General features: G+C 47.8%; 1 protein-coding gene across 2 annotated transcripts in view; it reads left to right on the forward strand.

Annotated features, from left to right (window-relative positions):
* CREB3L1 (cAMP responsive element binding protein 3 like 1) overlaps window positions 1–19,813 on the forward strand; it is a 76,050-nt gene extending 56,237 nt beyond the window's left edge. The window contains exons 5-12 of one of the 2 annotated variants that reach the window (XM_006117285.5): window positions 902–1,059; window positions 1,758–1,907; window positions 2,647–2,705; window positions 6,215–6,283; window positions 9,811–9,910; window positions 15,178–15,292; window positions 15,711–15,975; window positions 16,663–19,813. In XM_006117285.5, the coding sequence (XP_006117347.1) occupies window positions 902–1,059; window positions 1,758–1,907; window positions 2,647–2,705; window positions 6,215–6,283; window positions 9,811–9,910; window positions 15,178–15,292; window positions 15,711–15,975; window positions 16,663–16,699 (953 nt within the window). In that variant the 3' untranslated portion in view covers window positions 16,700–19,813. Of the gene's footprint in view, window positions 1–901; window positions 1,060–1,757; window positions 1,908–2,646; window positions 2,706–6,214; window positions 6,284–9,810; window positions 9,911–15,177; window positions 15,299–15,710; window positions 15,976–16,662 lie in introns of both variants that reach the window. The other variant, XM_006117284.5, reaches the window with a different exon arrangement.
* Window positions 19,814–20,022: the final 209 nt, after the last annotated feature.

The following is a 20,022-nucleotide window of genomic DNA, read 5'->3' on the forward strand; positions in this document are numbered from 1 at the left end:
AAAATCAGAGCTCCTGAGCGCTCGCAAGCCCCACACAGAGCACATCATAGCAATGGGCTCTCAAGGTCACAGAGGCCTGGATAAGAAGGCTCACTTGCATCCTTCCCCTTGTCATGGCTCAAAGAAAGCCCTCTTCCACAGTCACTGCCTGGGCATCAAGAACAGCCCTGGCCCCGCTTACCCCCTCAAAGGCAAGGGTGGAACGTGTACTCTCTGGCTACGTCTACACTAGCATGATTTTCCGGAAATGCTTTTAACAGAAAAGTTTTCCGTTAAAAGCATTTTTGGAAAAGCGTGTCTAGATTGGCAGGACGCTTTTCCAAAAAAGCACTTTTTCTGGAAAAGCGTCCGTGGCCAATCTAGAGCGCTTTTCCGCAAAAAAGCCCCGATCGTCATTTTCGCGATCGGGGCTTTTTTGCAGAAAACACTACTGTGCTGTCTACACTGGCCCTTTTCCGGAACAGTTTTCCGGAAAAAGACTTTTGCCCGAACGGGAGCAGCATAGTTTTTCCGGAAAAGCACTGATGATTTTACATTAGATCGTCAGTGCTTTTCCGGAAATTCAAGCAGCCAGTGGAGACAACTGGCAAGTTTTTCCGGAAAAGCGGCTGATTTTCCGGAATAACTTGCCAGTGTAGAGACAGCCGCCATGTGCAGGTCATGGCACAACCGTTGATGGTTCTTCCATTTATTCCCCCAAGTTACCAACATTGTGTCTTTCCTGGGTTGAGCCTCAGCGAGCTTGCCCTCCTCCAGCCCCCAGAGTGCTATGGACAGTGCTTTCTCCTCCCCGCCCCTTTCTCAGGGAAGCACTGGCCCTGATGCTGTCCATGGCCCCGCACCTGTCCCAGCAGGTGGATGTTGTAGTAGTGAGTAACAGGCTCTCCTTACTTCCCATTAGATGACCTGGTGCAGATGCCTCCGACACCCCCCAGCAGCCATGGCAGTGACAGTGACGGATCCCAGAGTCCACGCTCCCTGCCTCCCTCCAGCCCGGCCCGGCCAGCTGCTCGCTCTTCCAGTGCAATCTCCACCTCGCCTCTCCTCACGGCACCACATGTAAGGAGCGATAATGAAGACGTCAGAGCGTTGCCACAGCCTAGAGTGCAGGGTTCTTTGTGCTCATAGGAGCTGGGACTTTACGTGGCTGAAGGTCACAGGGTGACCTTGGTTATTAGTCGGACTGTTAGTAATTTCTGCTCAGGCCCAGGACTGGATAACCAGAGGGGTGCTGCAAGTCAGGAGTGAGGTCCATTGGCAGAGCTGGCTGGGACTCCAGGCCTGAAGTGGTGAGATTGGAGGGAGTGTTGCAAGTCAGGCTTGAGATACATGCCAGAGAAAGATGATGGAAAGAGGCTTGAATATCACCTGCCTGTGACCACCTCACTCCACCCAGAATTATGTTAGTGTTTCACTTTCAGGATCACTCAATTCACCAAAGCACGCATAAGGGAGTTCCTGGCAAAGGAATAACTGAGAAGTCACGTAGAAGGGACATGAAGTAACTGCCTTTCATGAGCTCTACAACAAATGCCATAGGCAACAACAGCTTGGGGAGCAGATGTATTGGTGAGCGGAGTGGGAAGCAGTCAGCTGACTGTGTCACTAGGGACAGAGTGAAGCTGCAGTGAAGACCATTGCCAGGGGTTTATTTACAGCAAGGGCCCCTGTTGCGGTGGCTAAAGTGAGGGCCCGTGGGGTGGGATTTGTTGCTGATGCTCCGTGTGCCACTGATAGCTTCTGCCTGTTTATTTCAGAAGTTACAAGGGACTTCAGGCCCCCTGCTCTTGACTGAGGAGGAGAAACGCACCCTGATTGCAGAGGGCTACCCCATCCCTACCAAGCTGCCCCTCACCAAAGCAGAGGAGAAGGCACTGAAGAGGGTCAGGAGGAAAATCAAGAATAAGGTCTCTCATTTAATTACATCTTAAACAAATAGTTTAAATGATGCAGACACATCAGGCTGTGCACGTGCCATAACCAACCAGTGTAACCGCACAATCTTATTGCTATTGTTACTCTCCCCTGCCCCTCCTCCCTACAATCACCTCCTACAGCTTGTCCCAAAGAATATTGTAAGCTCTTTGGGGCAGGGCCCAAGGTTTCCTCTGATTGTGTGTTCAGCACTCAGCACAAAGGAGTCCAAATACTGAACAAAGCCACTGGGCATTACCATAACAGACATATTAAATCATATAACTGGGTACTGCTGTGAGGTTCCATGAGACACTCAGATTAGCAGGAGCCCCATGGCGGAGCTGATGAGATCCCGCAGCATGTATTAGTCACCACTGGTGATTCAAAGATGGTTTAGGGCAAGATTCTTTCCAGACAACCCCATCACGTAGCCACATGAGTCAGTAGATTTCTGAGTGACCCCAGAGATGCCTGCAGGGGGGATGAAGTTCAGGTCCATTGCAAAAGTGATTTGTAACCTTCACATTGGGCAACGTCATGTCTCACTCTTGGCTTCCTAAGTGTTCTGTGGCCAGATGTGAATGGGAAGAGTGATAGACCAGTCTCCTTTGGACAGGAGAAAGTGTGTGCAAAGGAAACAGGCATCTAACAAAACTGGGGTGAGGACGGAGACCAAGGGACTTGAAGTCTATAGTGCTGACTCATGTTTGGTACTTCCTCACCTCCCAGATCTCTGCTCAGGAGAGTCGCAGGAAGAAGAAGGAATATGTAGAGTGTCTAGAGAAAAAGTAAGTGTCGTCTTCTCTCTTCTACGGGTCCAAGCAAGGTTATTACTGGACATGAGGGCCTCTGGCCTCTACATTGTCACTGCTCATGTTGTGATGCAGTGTCCTGGGGCCCCAAAGCCCATCCAGCTGTTCACTCACCTTTTCTGGGGGCTGGAATTCAGCTCTAAGCATGCCCCGCCCCAGAGATGGCCATGACAGCTGCAAAGATCTCTCCCCAATCCCAGTACTGTACAGGAAAACACTACAGCTATTGCAAGTAATGGCACTGCAATGCCTGGGCTGTCTGGCTTTGATAGGATTCTGTTCCGAGGGCTTTTAAGTTAAAAATCATCTTAAAGTATCTGAGATTTCAGCTGCTGACTCTTCTTAATATCTGTGCCTCAGAGCACAGCCTTGAAGTGGTGACACCCTATTTGATAGTGGGGAGTCCTCAGCATACACACTACTTGGTGATGTTTGGGGTATTAGGTCTAACCGTGATTCTCTGTACAGGTGTTAGGTGGGTTTCTTGGCACACAGATTTGGTTTATGAACAACCGCCCCTCCCCTCCCCCACCTGCCCCCAGACAGCCTTTGCAGTGCTAGATGATTCTTGGAATCATCTCTCTTCTGCTTGCCTTATTTTGTTTGCCCCCAATATTCCAGGCCTTATGACCCATTGTTCGGGTAGCATGTTTGGTGAGATTATTGTTTCTTTAGCTCTGGTCTGTGCGGTCACTTGGCTTTGGGATGCCACTTAAAATGATGGGGGAAGGCACAAATTTTCCCCGCCACCAACTGGCCCCTTTCTTTCCCTCAGAGGTGCATCCTACACTAGCACCGGACACCCCTCGTCTGTGAGCTCCACAACCTCAAAACTGGAGTGAGTGGTGTTGTGAGTGACCCACACTGGGCCACAGCGCCTCTGATGTTTGGCCCAGCCAAAAAGTGGTCAGGCCCTCGCCCGGCATGCAGCCAGAGCTGACTACACTGTGGATCAAACCCAGTTAATGACTAATCAAATACAGACCCACAGACAGATTCTTCTGACACCCGGTATTCAAATTTTCAATTGTGACTATCACTATATTATTCGTGCATCTGCTCTGATCAGAAATCCCACATTTGCATGAACATATGGAGTAACTGTACATCTCACTGCTCTCTGCATACGCTTTCATATATTTTGCATATGGTTGATGCCATAGCAGTGTGGGCACTTGGGGGTATTAAATAAAATCCCCTCATCCCTCAAGGCTAAGATGATGACTCAAGTGGCTGATAGCCAGGAAGAAGCTAAGGTCAATTTTGTTCCCTAAAGTCCCCTGCTTGAGGTTTGCTTTTCTTCTTATAATGTGAGCTAGGGCGATAGGATCTACTTCCCTTCATAGATCCCGGCTTGCCTGTCTGAGTTGCGGTTACAAGTTTAACATGCTGGGACACTGTCGGGTTAGAAATAATCTATGGCATGGCCCTGCAATCAGATCCATGCAAGAGGCTCCCAAAATTTTTGTGGAGCCCCAAATGGGCCTCTTGGACACAGAAGTCAGTCCTCAAGGATCCAGTGTCATGACCAGTGTTTTAAGAGTGTCCTTTCCTCTGTCATTAATAACACCTGAGATCATTACAATGGGCAGAGTCTTTAAAAGGCCCAATTCAGTTTTCACTTTCCTCTCTAAATGGAGAGAAATGCACAATGGAAACAGATGAGTCAGTTTCACCTTCTGGCTCTTTTGCTCTTATGTTGTAAAACTCTAACTAAGTGTGTGCATGTGAGTGTATCTCCCTCTGGTGGTTGGCTACAGGTAAGGATAAAAGTCCACCTCTTCCAGTTAACAGGATTGCTCCTCTAGTTTGAGTGTCAGGGTAATGTACTTTCAGTCCTGAAGATACTAGGTTCATTCCCTGCTCATGCCCATAGTGTCTGTATGTTCATGGCTGATTATTACTTTATCACTGTGCTACAATATCTGGACTACGGTGTAGGGTTAATATGTTAAGAAAAAAGTTCATTGGAATTTCAAGTGTAACCAAAACATTTTTATGGACCTTAGTTTGTACAAAACCTACATGTGGGCCTAAAAGGTTCAACCCGGTAGTGTCCCGTTAAGCACAATTTTTATATTGAATGGGTAGTTCAGAAACTAGACAAGGTCATTTGACATGGTTGTATGTATTGGAAAGTCTTCTGTTTTATTAATGTCACTTCCATAGCCACTATTCTTCCCCCAGCCCTTCAGAACTTTCCCTTCAGCTGTTCCCTGGAGCTTTGCAGGATGCTTTTGCCATAATACAGTTCTGGAGAAGAACTAGGAGAAAAGGCAAAATGCAGGACTATGTAGCACTTTAAAGACTAACAAGATGGTCTATTAGATGATGAGCTATCGTGGGCCAGAGCTCATCATCTAATAAACCATCTTGTTAGTCTTTAAAGTGCTACATAGTCCTGCATTTTGCTTCAGCTATACCAGACTAACACGGCTACATTTCTACTACTAGGAGAAAAAGGAGATTATGCAGGTTCTCCACTGCCCCCCAATGGCTAGAGCTGGTCACATGTTTGAGCCATGAATTCTTTCCCCCCTAATAGGGTGGCAACTAATGCAAATTCTCCTTTAGCTCAGAGGATAGTGAGGCCCAAATTAGTCTAGCGCAACCTTTTAACCAAAGAGCCAAACTACATCAAAATTCAGAACAAGTGCTCAACAAAGAGCCCTATAAGAATGCCCATTTGCATGACTGAGAATATACAACTTAATATTATTGATAATTGACATGATGATTAATAATAGCATAAATGAAACATTGTACTCAGACTTTGTACTCAAACATTGTAATGGGACTAATGCTGCTGCATCTTTCTGCACATTTCTTTGAAGTTTACATCATAACTAGTCAAATCCAGCTTCATGTACGCATTCAGGCTGTCTTCTGTCAATCTTATGGCAGGGGGCTAGGGATGTGGGAGTGCAGGAGTTTGGGTTGGCGTGTATGGGGGCTCAGGGCAGGGGATTCAGGTGTATGATGGGCTCAGGGCCGGTGAGTGGGAGGTGCAAGAGGCAGGGCAGGGCACTGGGAGTGGGAAGTAGAGTGGGGGGGCATGGACAGTGTTCCCTCTAACATTTTCTATCCTTGGCCGTGAGCTGGATCCGGTCTCCCAGGATTAGCCCCCAGCAGGCCCCCACATTACCATATTTACCTGCAGGTACAGGGGATCGCAGATCCTGTTGGCCATGGATCACCATTTCTGGCTAATGGGAGCTGCAGTTGCCTATGCCTCTGGAGATGCAGGTAAATATACTGGCAGTGGCCCTCCAAGAGCTAATGCTGGTGAACTGCCACCGTTTTATTGCCCACCCTTGAGCTAGACAGTGTATGATCATTTTGACTCCTGGCACTAGGAGCACATCTGCCGGAGACTGAGGACACAGGGCTGTTCAGGGACTAGACTCTGATGAAGGACTGTGTGCAATGTTTGTTTCTTTTTGCAGCATTTGTAACTAATGGGGATTTGGGTTTTTTTCTTACAGAGTTGAGACTTTCACATCTGAAAACAATGAACTGTGGAAAAAAGTGGAAACCTTAGAAAACGCAAACAGGTGAGAGAACAGGGGTGGGCTGCCAAGAAGAGAAGCCAGAGAAGTGCTTGGAAGGAAAGGCAAGGCAGCCCTCCCCCAATTCCTGGCAGAGCCTGGGCTGCACAGCAGGCCCTGGTTCCCCTCCAATGGCAGCAGCAATTCAGCTGGGTTTGGTTAGTGAGTGTGGAATGTTTGTGTTGGGTCAGCAAGGCAGGGACTGTCAGCAAAGAAAGGGAAGGAGCAAGGGAGCTTTCTGCCATCCCTTCCTTCCTCTCCTCACATCCCAGAATCTTTCTGACTGCCTCTCAAACCCTTTCACTCTTCTCGTCTCCATGGAAGATCCCATGCAGGAGGCCGCAGAAGGCATGACAGTGACACCTATTTCTCAACCTACTTGTTCTGCTCTCTGAAGCAGAGAGGGCTATTAAATAGCAAGGGCTGGGAAGACAAGGGGCACAAGATACCAATTTGGGATTTCCCTACACGAAAGAGCTAGGTTTACAAGGTGACTCGGCAGATTCTAGGAATTTTCTCCTATATGTATTGGAGAATAGGTCCATATAACTCAAAATAGCTCTTTCCAGACCTGACACCAGTGCAAACCCTGCTAGCCCTTGCAGCCTGAGAGAGCCTTCTAGATGTCTGGCACCCATGCAGATCCCATTATATTCTCCCTCCCTCTAGCCTGTGGGAGCGTCCTCCTTGTCTGATACTGGCACAGCTGTTTGCTTGAGGGAGTACGTCTCTCCTTGCAGCCCTAAAGCAGGCCCCTAGCTTCCTTGGCTGAAAGTCTGGAAAGTGCATGGGGTCTCAGCGCTCGGAGCTGGCAGCCTCTCCACCTCAGGAATTTGTTTCCTTTTAATCTGTAACATGGAAGACACATACACATGCAGTAGAAATAGGAAGCAGCACTTGAAACTGAAGTTAGCTCTGCCTCCTGTCACTGTGCATGTGTGGCAGAGCAAGAGCAAAATCAGCAGCTTGGAATTGCCAGAAATTTGGAGCGGGGGGGTGGGGGGGAGGGTGTGGAGGGGAAAGGGGAAAGCTCTCTTTAACATATTCCTATGTACATGTTCCCTTCGTTCTGAATTCACACCCTCCTGCACATTTACTTAGATACCCCCCTCAGAGCCGCACCGATACTGGTAACTGCACATGGAAACTCCTTTAACCATGAACCTTTGGCCAAGGAGGGAGGGAACTCAATCAGTGACTCTGTTAACCAAACCATCTTCCCACTTGACCCCATCATCATGATTGGCGTTCCCCAGGGGCTATTGTCCTCCCTGACCTTGCTCTGAGGCTCTTTGGCAGACTCTTTTCCTCTCATCCCCTGACACTGAGGCTCTGACCCCAACTTCCAGGTCAGATGCTGCTTTTCACAGATCCAGGAGATTGTCAAGCAAAAGCCCCTCCCACCTTGGGAGCTGTGTTTAACTTTTGCCTGGTGAAGATGGTTGGGGCCTGCCACCTGCTGGACAGTTTGTGAACAGCAGGCCATCCTTTCCTAGCACAAGCCCTGCATTTCTTCCCTCTGGGCTTTTGAGAAGCAGCCAGGAGCAGAAGCAGCATTGTTGGTCCCCAGCATTCAAAAGGCATGAGTCAGGATCCCATATTCATATGATTGGCTTAAAAATCATGAGTTGTCACAAAATAAGAATAACCGAGTTTGTTTTATCTGCCTGAGAGGTCATGTTTTCTACTTTCCTCCATGGCCAGGAGAATTCGAAACTAACTTTTAAAACATGAAATCTGAGATTTTCCTGAAACCACCTGACTCCAGGAACTGGGGCTTTATGAAAAATACCAGCTATGATAAGATTTGCAATAAGATTGTGAGAGTTGGTAGTTCTGCATCCGGGACATTCCGGCTGCGTCTAGACTGGCATGATTTTGCGGAAATACTTTTAATGGAAAAGTTTTTCCGTTAAAAGTATTTCTGCAAAAGAGCATCTAGATTGGCATGGATGCTTTTGCGCAAAACGTGCTTTTGCGCAAAAGCATCCATGCCCAGTATAGATGCGTTTTTGCGCAAGAAAGCTCCGATTGCCATTTTAGCCATCGGGCTTTCTTGCGCAAAAAATTAAGGTGCCTGTCTACACTGGCCCTCTTGCGCAAATATTCTTGTGCAAGAGGGCTTATCCCTGAGCGGGAGCATCAAAGTATTTAAGCAAGAAGCATTGATTTTGTACATTACAAAGTCAGTGTTCTTGCGGAAATTCAAGTGGCCAGTGTAGACAGCTGGCAAGTTTTTGCAATCTTGCCAGTCTTGCACCCTACTAGGCAATTCATATCAAGCCCAAGGTTCACTAATGCTTCTTGCAGCCTTCCCCTCTACTCCCCCCCCCCCCCCAAAAAAAACATTCCTTACCATTCCATTTCTAAGTGGTTCTGCTTTGTAGTGGGAAGTAAGCAATGTGTCCAGAACTGGGGGGGGGGGGGGACATGTGAGGGAATTTAAACCAGGTGGTAAGCCTGTTATGTGGAAGACAGGGCAACTAGGGGAGGAATTATTCACTCAGCTCTACATCTGGCTTCGCTCACAGCCCCCTGTAGAGCCTGGCAAGAGAGATCAAGCTGAAATGGATCACTTTTTTTTGTTGTTTGTTTTTTTGCTTCCCTTTCAGCCTTATCATAGAATCATAGAACCATAGAGCTGGAAGAGACCTCAGAAGGTCATTGAGTTCAGCCCCCTGCTCTAGGCAGGACCAATCCCAACTAAATCAACCCGGCCAGGACTTTGTCAAGCCGAGACTTAAACACCGCTAGGGATGGAGACTCAACTACTTCCCTAGGTAACCCAGAGGTGGGGTGCATAGCATGGCCACTGTTCCACCCCCAGAATATGGGCGATGCCAGTACTTCTGGGAATGGCATGACCCTGCTCCTGGTGGTATGACCTCACCCGATGTGAGGACCAGGTGGCATGGGTAGTGCTATGGGATGTGCAGCAGCCTTAAGGCAAACCGTTTGTCCAGTTTGGGGCCTCATTTTCTTGGGTTTGTCCATTGTCCAATAGTGAGACAAAACCAGATGTGGTGTTGTCTGGCATCAGAGATGAGTAATGCCATTTTGAACAGCTGGTGCCCTGCCCCTGCGGGCATGAGCTCACCCACATCCGGTGAGGTCATACCACCAGGAACAGGGTCATGCCATTCCCAGAAGTACTGGCATTGCCTGTATTGTGGGGGTGGAACAGTGGCCATGCTATGCACCCCACCTCTGGGTATTGGCTCTATCTGGGCAGAGTGGACTGGAGTCCGGTTCCAACTAAATCTGATCGGTGGAGTCAGGGCAGAGGGGTTAATGTGGCACCAAGTGAAGAGATGTCCTTTACCCAACTCCTTTTGGCTCCATTGCCTCTGTGACTATCACCTTCATTTGTTTGCTTGCCAGGCCTGTCTGGTGGGAGGACTTGGAGAAATAACAGAGCTCATCTCACTCAGAAGAAAACTGGGGTGGACATTGGAGGGTTCAGCTTCAGTCTCGTAACCCTTGATGATTGTTCCCTCCTCATTGCACTGACTTGTGATTGTGTTCTCTCCTAGGACTTTGCTCCAGCAATTACAGAAGCTCCAGGCCCTAGTAGCTGGGAAGGTCTCCAGACCATATAAAATGGCTTCCACACAGACAGGGACCTGCCTGATGGTATGTGCTTCAGATTCTCCATTCTTTATTGGCCGTGATTCCTTGTGCACCTTTATCCATCACCCCATTCCCAGACAAGCCAGGGAATTCTCTATAGCATGCTTCCCAGCCTGGAATAACTAGTGGATACAAGTCCAGTGTCCAACAAAAAGAGGGGCTTTATTTTGGCTATTTATTGCCTTGCAATAAAATGGGGGGAAATCAAGCATGCAGCCCTTTCTCCAAGGATCCTCAATATCCTTCGGGGAGCCCAGAAGAGCCTCTTCTCTGTTTCACTGCTTTGTATGCCCCACCTTTGAGGCCAAATATAGGAATTGCAAGACTGAATTAGACCAGGAGTCCTGCTAGTCCAATATCCAACCTTCGATAGTGGCTAGTGCTAGGTGGATATACGAAACCCTGCTGTTCCATTGAATTCCCCCTAGTTCTTTTATTATGAGCAAAGTTAAACTGGATTGTCTGATCTACCTTCTCGGCACCATTCATTATTTAACTCTCTCTTGCCTCTTATTTGTATCCTTCTAATCTAAACTAACAAACCTATTCTTTTCAGTCTCTTGCCAAACAAAAGTCAGGCCTTCTCTCATTCCTATTGCCCATTTCTGAACCCCCCTCTAGCTGCTATTTCATTTTTTGAGACTGGGTGACCAGAGCTGAGCAGTGTCGTTGGTGAGAGTATAATGGCATTGTAATAGTTGTCATCTCACTCACCACGCAAACAGCCTTTTCTTTGCTTTTTGTCAACCACTGTGCATCAAGCAAAACTTGGAACTGAGCTCCCACAATGGTGCCCAGACCTTCTCTCCTGGATGGTTCAAGTTAATTCTTACTGCAGCAAGACGTATGAATAGTTCAAATTATTCCTTCCTGTGTTCATTGCCTTATATTTTTTCAACAGTGAATTTTATCCAGTATTGAGCTGCCTGGTCATCTAACTTCATTAAATCCCTCAGAAATTCCTCAAAGTTTGCTCTCTCCTTGACTAACCACATCTTTTTGTGCTACTTCTGCTGGTTGCTCTTTTCACAAATCATTGCTAGATCCTTTCAACACCCCCAGCCCTACTATGGGCATGCAGGGCACCTCACTTTTAACCTTTGGCCATGGTGAAAACTGAACTGATTATTCTTATTTTTGTTTTTTTGCTTCTTGGATAGCTCCTGGTCCATGACAGATCTTTACCTCTCATCATGTTACAGCTAGAGGCATTTTCTTAACAGCTTCTTCCACGGGACTTGGTCAAAAGCTCTTCTGTAAATCCAAATACTTTCAATCAGTTCTCCTTTATCTACCGCTGTGTTGACAGAACCATCAAATTCTAGTAGCTTGGAAAGGCTACTTTTTTTTTAACCAAAGTCGTGCTGATTTGTTCCTAGTACATCAAGTGTTTCTGAATTCATTTTTAATCCTGCTTCAGGACCCTTGATGCTCAAGTGAGCTCAGCTTCTGCAATTCCTAGCATCTCTCCTTTTTACAGGTTGGGTGCATATACACTTCACCCTTAACTTGAAATAAGCTACATGGCGCCAAATTTCAAAATAAACCGCTATTCTAAAACATCCCTTAATCCTTGTGGAACGAGGTTTACAGGGACATTGGAATAGCGAGCCCATTATATTTCAAAATAATGGGTTTGCTTAAAACAGGCATGTCCAAAGTCCGGCCCCCGGGCCAATTGCGGCCCGTGTTCCGGTTTAATACGCCCCCCAGGTAATTTGGCAATATCTATCTTTTATGGCCCCCAACGAATCCATATGTATTGAGATGAATACATTGTAAAATCTCAATGTCAGTTGGTCTAAATCAGTTATAAATATATTTGGACACAACATGTATACTTGGTGTTATGTTCCTGTTCATATTTTTTTAACTTAAAAGTTGACAGACAACCTTTATTACCAATAATATGTAATGTACTTTACAATGTTCCTGAAATATTTCAGCTTCCTGGATTTTTTTTCATCTGGCCTTCAGATATGAAAGGCAGAGTGATTTAACACCTGTTTAGATTTGTCATCCATGTGACGAAATGAAAAGTATTCCATTTGCAATAAACTTTGCATAAAATAGTTAATTTGCATTTAATTTTAATGGTTCAAAGAATGTCAGGCAAATGGTCGGCCCTCACGCATGCTCACTTCATCAAATCTGGCCCTCTTTGAAAAAAGTTTGGACACCCCTGGCTTAAAAGATGCAGAATAGCTATTTCGGGACACCAGAAGTATCCCAAAATAGCACCACTGTCTAGATAATTTTTGCCCAGGGCCCACTTCAAACATTTTTGAAGTAGTCCTGGGGCACCCCGGGAGGGGAGGGACCTAAATAGGAAGGGGTGGGGCCCTAAACCTAAACAGGAAGGGGGCAGGGCTACCCACCCCCAGACTATGATTGGCATGGGGGTAGGGGAGCAGCAGGGCCTCCGCAGGCCGGGTCCACCTGCTTAGCAGGCCGAATCAGGCCCACAGAGGCCCTTTTGCTAACCCCTGGTCTAGATGTACCCTTAGATATATTTGCTCCTCTTCAGGACTTCTAATTATAATGAGAGATTGCATATATTCGTTAGCAGCTCAGCCACTTCCAGCCCTTCTCAATTGTTGGGTGTAAACTATGTATCTGGGCCTAGTACTTCATTGCTCCATCAGGCATCTGTTGGTTCCTGGACAGCGCAATGTTTGACACATTTCATCTTTATTGCCTGGAAAGAGTAGGTTTAGGACAAACATCTCCCAGACCTTCTGTGCTATAGACTAATGTATAAAATATATTAGCTTCTCAGAAATGTTTTGTTTTCCTTAGTTGCTGCCTTCACTCTATGACAGTCCAGTTCTCTCACGGGCTTACTGCCTCGACGCTATTTCAAGAATTTATTTGTGTTACTATCTTCGGCTATTTGCTCTTCATATTCCCTTGTAGCTCTCTCTGATTCCATCTTCTATTTAGGGTTGGCAGGTGTCTGATATTTCCTAATTAAGTTTTTATTATTATCATGAGTATCAGTACGTAGTTGCATACTGCCTGGCTGGTACACACACTCGCGCTGAGTGAGCGTGTCTACCAGCCAGGCAGTACGCAAGTACACAGTGGGGTGGGGGCAGGGCGGGATGGAATCCCTGGGGCCAGACTCGCCTGTGCACCCCACCGGGACCGTGCACAGGATGGGCATCACCCCAGGATCTACATGCGCCTGGACCAACCCTGCTCCCCACTGGCCGGTTTCCCCCTGCTCTTCCCCCCTGGCCAGCCCCACTCCCCCCAACCCGCTCCCGGCCAGCCCCGCTCCCCTCCCAGCTGGTCCTCACCCCCCATCTGAGATTGTGTGTCCAGTATTTTTTTAAACCATCTGGTAACCCTACTTCTATTTTCCTTCCTCTCATTTATGCTTCTCTCTGTTGACTTCATGGGTTGGATTGCCATTTTCTGAAGGGTTTTTGTTTTTCAGTGGGGGGGGAGGGGTTGGCTCAAATAATCTCTTCAACCTTTGGATTTACCCACTCTGGATTGTTCTCCCCACTCATCTTCCTGAGTCCAGGTGAGGATCCTGAGTGCCCTTGTATGCATACATAGTCTCTACACAATGTTAGTAGCCTTCATGTGGAGTTTAGCTAATTTCATTTTCTCTCTTTTGACTGTAGGAGGTTTTTTGGACCAGACTCTCCTTTTTTGAAATCTCCCTTTCCAGAGTACGGTGTCACTGTGCTAGAATTTGGAAAGCTTCATGATACTGTGCCTACTTAGCTGCTCAGCTATTAGTTCTTGATAAACCAACTGCTCTGTTACTTAGGACTGCATTAAAAATCTCTCTTCTTTTGAGCTCTAGAGCTATTTGTTCCAAAAATCACTTGCTTAAGGTGTCAAGAAATTGCTCCTCTAGTTTTTATCCTGATGTGACACTTGACCAGTTTATATAATGCAAGTAGAAGAAAGCACTCATCATTACTGTTTTGTACTAGGCTGTGTTGATTCCTGGATCTTTCCAGCACTGTGCAATTAATATCTTTGGCTATGCTGGAGCCTGGTAGTATAACACTACTAGTCCAATTGTATTCTCGTGACATGAGATTAGAGCCTACACAGATTCTCACTCTGAATTGTTATTGCCCTAGTTCTATAGAACCGCAAGTACACTCTTCCCCCCAGATGCCCACTCCTCCCTTTGTGAGCTTACCTGTCCTCTCTGTATTGCAATAGATCAATACTGCAATAGCCTATTGATTCTACCATGTTTCAGCAATTCCATTTACATCGAGGTCTTCTTCCACTGCCAGGCATGCTCATTCACCTATTTGTGCTTTCAGTCTTCTCACATTTGTGTAGACACAGGTAGTTTTTACTTTTGACCATTCACCTGTTTTTATGTCACTCCTTAACCTGAAAATCAACAGGAGATCTGAGCTCAGGCTGCCACTGTTCCAGTTCATCAAGCATTTAGGTCTTATCCTGTACTGGATACAGAGATATCTTTATATAACTCACATTCCTAGCAAATGTCTTTGATCTGAGTGCCCTTCTGGACCTATTGTCTTTCCCCTAGCTCAGGGGTGGGGAACCTCAGGCCCAGGGGCCAGATGCAGCCCCTGGTTTGCCTGGATCTGGCCCCTGAGGTTCAGTCCCCCTCCCCCACTGGTGAGCCCATGCTGGTGCTCCAGACCCTCCTGCCCGCATTGCCACACCATGGGACTGGAGCACAACAAATCTACTATGCTAGGCTTCCCTAAGCTCTGGTGTGGGAGGGGAATGTGGGGAGTGTCTTTCTCCTTCTCAGTCAGGGGCCACGTCAGTGAGGGGTTTTGTTTGTTTTTGCTTCTCACTTGTGTGCGGCCCCTGACTCATTTTTCTATGGGTCAGTGGCCCCTGACCCAAAAAAGGATCCCCACCCCTGCCCTACCTCCTGCTTTAACAGTGTCCCCAGACTGGATTCATTCTCCATGCCTGTAGTCTGGCTCCACCTCTTAGATGTAGGCTCTTGTCCCTGGCACTGCTGACTAGAGACTCTAACCCCCTTCTCTGTATTCCATCTCCTGCCCATGGAATGAGACTCTGAAGTTGCCTGCCTAGCTGGCCCTGCCTGCGGAGCTGGAAGTATTTCAGAGAAAGTGACAGTGGGGAACAGCAGATTTAATCCTTTCTCTTGATAATCTCAAAAGAGCAGGAGTGACCCAGTTGTCAATCCCACCACGTGGTCTCCCGCTGCTGGGGGTTTGTGTGCTGGGATCACAGTATTGCCTCGTGCCTGGCAGTGCTGATGGTTTTTAATGTCTCACCCCCAGGTACTGGTGCTGTGTTTCGTTCTGGTCCTGGGATCCATGATGCCGTGTCTCCCAGAATTCTCCTCCACCTCACAGACAGTGAAAGCCGCTCCGGCTCCAGACATTTACACAACCAGTAAGAGTGAGTCCGACACGACACATTCTTGTAATCCCTTGGAAGTGCTCCTAGCCCCTCTCCTCCTGATATGCTTACAGCGGGGAGAGCTTCCTCACAGCAGGGCCCTACCAGGGTGAGCTGTCTCAAAGCAGTGCTTTGTGCATTGCTCTTGTTTCTCCATTTAGCACACGACAGCTCCTAAAAGACAGGATGGGAGAAGAAAATAATGGATCCATCTCTTTCCTCCCATTGCAGGCTGAGGGTGTTCCAGGGATGCAGCGTGTGTGCATCGGGGTTGGTCTTAGGCAGTTGAAGTGGGGCAGGCTGTGTTGGTGTGCGTGGACCGCAATGTGCTTGGGTAGCTGTGTGCTGGGCAATCTGCATGTGTGCAGCTTGTGGCTGGTTTTGCATTTAATGATACTCTCCCCTTTTACAGTTCAGTCCCGGAGCCTCCTGTTCTATGACGAGGGCACTGGCTCCTTAGAGGAGGGCTACGGCTCCTTCCTTCCAGTGGAGCATCCTGTGGGCTGGGAGACGGACAAAGGGCAGTCTGAGGAGAGGAGGCCTCAGGAGCGCATGCAGGGCCACCTGGCCAGGGTGCACGAGACAGCCAAGTATCTAAACAAATCCCACATGGAGGGCCCAGACCAGAACCAAACTAACCCAACTCTTACCCACCTCAAAGAGCAGTTCCAGGAGAGGTAAGCACGCTGGCAACTCATCCCTCTGCCCTGTCTATTCCAGGGGCTTTGTCTCCAAACCACAGAATGGCCTGAGAGAGGGAGAGTGTCAGAGCTGTCCTGTGCTCCCAGAAAGGGGAGCGCTTTGACACAAGGCTGGGCGCTGATAGGCTAAACAAGCTCTCCTGGGAGTGCACTAATGCAGGGACTGTGGCTGGATCAGAAGAGTGGGAGCCACAAGTGGGACTAGAAAGTGGAGTTGCTCTGGCATAGTGACCAGTAGACACAAGGGCGCTGGATAGCTAAAGGATTCCAAAATTTGCAGGCTGGTCAGTGCTTAGGTGTGAAGGTCTGGGAGACTCTTTCCTGAACAGTACAAACCAGTATCCACGGCAAAAGACAGCCCTCTTAATTGGCCCTCTTTGTTCCCGTGTAGATAATCTGAACAGTGAGGCCATCACCAAATGGGACGCGGAGATGGGACTCACAGTCACTGTGCAGGGCAGATCAGCTAGGTGCAGATCACCGAGCGAGTGGGGAACAGAGGGAGGAGACGAAAGGGACTGCAGAGGAGTTCTCTGCTCCCAAAACAGAAATAAGGGAGGCATGAAATTAACTCTGCTTAGACAGTGGCAAGAAGTGGGCTCAGTGGGTGGGAAAGAAAGGTAAATGCAGCAGATCTGATTGCTTGGCTTTTCTTTCCCTCAGGGAGGTGCGCTCCAGTGATGCAGCCGAATCTTTGTAGCAGATGCCAGCCCTCAAGGCCTCGTCCGACTGGATGCAGACTCCCCTCCCCACTGAGTGATTGAGGGGACTTGGTGGGAGAGGACACTGCGTTCAGACACTCCCAAGCTGGTGTTGGCCTCAGCCTCTCATTTCCACGCAGCCCATGTTAGTGCTGATCTCTCTGATGGGATTCACTGTGACTGCCAGCATCAGGGATTGTCTCTGCCCAAGCCCTTCTCTCCTCCCCTGTGAACATTGCCTCACCAGTGTGTGTTCACCCTCTTGCTGGGCTGGAGGAGGAGATCCGTGTGTGACTTGAGATTTGTATGTGACATCATTTCCAACAGTTCTGTACCCCTTGCTCATGTCAGTCAAATGCACCCGAAGGAGAGAGAGCTGAGTTTATTACCTGCTAGTATGGTAACTTCGGGGTTAGTCTCCGAGGCTGCATCTAGATTGGCATTATTTTCCAGAAATGCTTTTAACGGAAAAGTTTTCCGTTAAAAGCATTTTCGGAACAGAGCGTCTAGATTGGCACGGATGCTTTTCCACAAAAGCACTTTTTGCAGAAAAGTGTCCGTGCCAATCTAGATGTGCTTTTCCACAAAAAAGCCCCGATCGCCATTTTCGCAATCGGGGCTTTTTTGCGGAAAACAAATCTGAGCTGTCTACCCTGGCCCTTTTGTGCAAAAGCTTTGCACAAAAGGGACTTTTGCCTGAACGGGAGCAGAATAGTATTTCCACAAGAAGCACTGATTTCTTACAATAGGAAGTCAGTGCTTTTGTGGAAATTCAAGCGGCCAGTGTAGACAGCTGGCAAGTTTTCCTGGAAAAGCGGCTAATTTTCCGGAAAAACTGGCCAGTCTAGACATAGCCCTAGAGAACTGGGAGTGAGATAGTTTCCTCCCTTCACTCCACAGTTAATATGCTTCTGCCTCAGCAGAGAGAAGACCTACTTTGATCTAGCTGTCTCTCAAAGGATGTGCTCATGTAACTTCCATTCCAGCCACCTTCAGAAATTTCACAGACTCTTAGAATCAGACGTAAAATTCTGTCTGCAGCTCCAGGGAAACCAGTGCACCTTAAGTGGGGTATGTCTACTACACTATGGGACAAGGTCGAATTAAGCTACGCAACTTCAACTACATTAATTGTGTAGCTGAAGTCTAAGTACCTTAACTCGATGTTTGGTGCTGTCCACACTGCAGGAAGTCGAAGGGAGAACACTCTCCCATGGACTTCCCTTACTCCTCGTGGAAGCAGGACTGCCAGCATTGACCGGAGCGCCCTTCTTAGTTCGAATTAGCTGTCTTAACTAGACCCATTAATTCAAACCCTGGAAGATTGACAGCAGCAGCTTCCATCTTCTCTGTAGTGTGGACATATCCTAAGACAGAGCACAGCCCTCCCTGCCCACTTTCCACAGATCTTTCCCTATGGAATGGGGGTTTCTGTTATGTGGTAGTGGGCTTCAGTAGCCACAGTAAATAGAATAAATGAGGGTGAGCAAAGAGTGCTGTGGGTCCCCACTCTCTAGATGCTGACACCAAAATTACCAAAGCCTTCATCCCTTTAGCTCCAGACTTGATGAATATGGTGTGGAGACTGCCTCATCTTTAGTTCTGTGTCAGAGGCCTCATCCCAGTCTTGGGAGGTTCCTCCCCACTCAAAATTTCCCTGTAGCTCCCAGATAGTAGTTTTGGTCCCTTCTCCCTACTGGGAAAGGCCATGCTGGAAGAGTTGCATATTTCCTTGTTGCCCCTTGCTAAAAGAATAGTACCTGGAGCCGTCCCTGAGACCAGACCTGGCCTGGATTTCCCTACTTTTGTAAATGGGATTTGCCATCCCCTGCCAGTTCTCACTCTCCTCCAGACACTTCTTTGGGTCATTTTTTTCGTACCTCCTCCCGCAAAAAAAAATCAATGACAAGTCCTATGGCATCTTAAAAGACTAACAGGTTTATTTCAGCATAAGCTTCCATGGGTAAAAACCACTTTGTCAGAAGCAGGAGTGGCCTGAGGCGGGCTGCGGCAGCTGGCGCCAAAGGCGGAACGCGCGATTGGTGCTCCCGCCTACACGGCCGTCAATGGCCCGTCAGTGGGGTGACGTCATCATCGGGTGCCATTGAAGGCGGCGCCCTAGGCGACGGCTGAGACAGCCTATAGTCACGGGCCACCCCGGTCAGAGGTATTGCCAATGCATCTGACGAAGTGGTTTGCACCCATGAAAGCTTATGTCCAAATAAACCTGTTAGTCTTTAAGGTCCACAGGACTCGTTGTTTCTGCAGATACAGGCTAACACGGCTGCCCCTCTGAGACTTGACAGTTCAAAATAACAATAAAAAGAAGTCCCTTCTCAACACCTTGCTGCTGCTCTCATCTCATCTTCTGTCCACCACCTCCACCCTGAGACTGCAAATAGGAGGGGACTCTCTACTGTTTCTCCATGGCTCTCAGAGGAAGAGGAATGGGAAGGCTTTTGCTGGTCAGGGAGAAGGATGGGGCAGGAGGGCAACCCTCACTTCCCTCTCTTCTCCATTTTGCTTTGCTTTGCTTTTGCTTTGCTTGGAGCTGTTTGGGACAGACCTGGACACAGCAAATCCCAGCCATGATGCCACATGCACTCAGCCATGGACATGGGAAGAGGAAGATCCTTCAGAACAACCCTAAGTCAAGGTCCACCAGGACCCACTCACCCAAGACCACCCCTACACCTCCCTTCCTTGTGCTCCACTCCAGCATATAGAACCACTGTCAGGTCTGAGTGTACCACATCTCCTTACCCAACAAATCCACTATGCACCGCCCATGCAGGCCTCCCAGTCACACCGTTGTACAGAGCCAAAAGCAGAAATTGTTTGTACATAATGAACCTTATTTTGTATTATTGCAATCCTTGAGATATTGTATTTTGGAGACTCTCTGATCTTATTTTCAGTATTGTATTTTATTAAGAGTTAGTGCGGGCTTAGCCTTTACGAATTTCCTCCCTTTTGGGGGCTCTTTTTCCCCTTATAGCCCAGCAGCTGCCTTTTCCTTTATTTTGTTTTTTTTTAATCACTTTTTTCCTCCTATCACTTGCTCTGCTTTCGCTTTAGAGAAGCAAAATTAAAAAAAAAAGATGCAGCATCAAGCACTGTGTTTGGGCCTTTCTTTATGTCGTTAGCTTGCTAACTTGTATGTGCAACATTGCCCCTCATATCAAGTGCTCCCAGCTTCTCTCATATGCACAGAATTCCCTATCTAAGCAGTGGGACCCAGTGGTCAGAGCTGGCCTCTTGGGCTACGTCTATACTGCAAGCCTCTTGCGGAAGAGCAAATACAAATGTAGCACTCATTTGC

This window comes from Pelodiscus sinensis, chromosome 5 (assembly GCF_052426305.1).
Source record: "Pelodiscus sinensis isolate ZL-2025 chromosome 5, ASM5242630v1, whole genome shotgun sequence".
Taxonomy (NCBI): Eukaryota; Metazoa; Chordata; order Testudines; family Trionychidae; genus Pelodiscus; species Pelodiscus sinensis.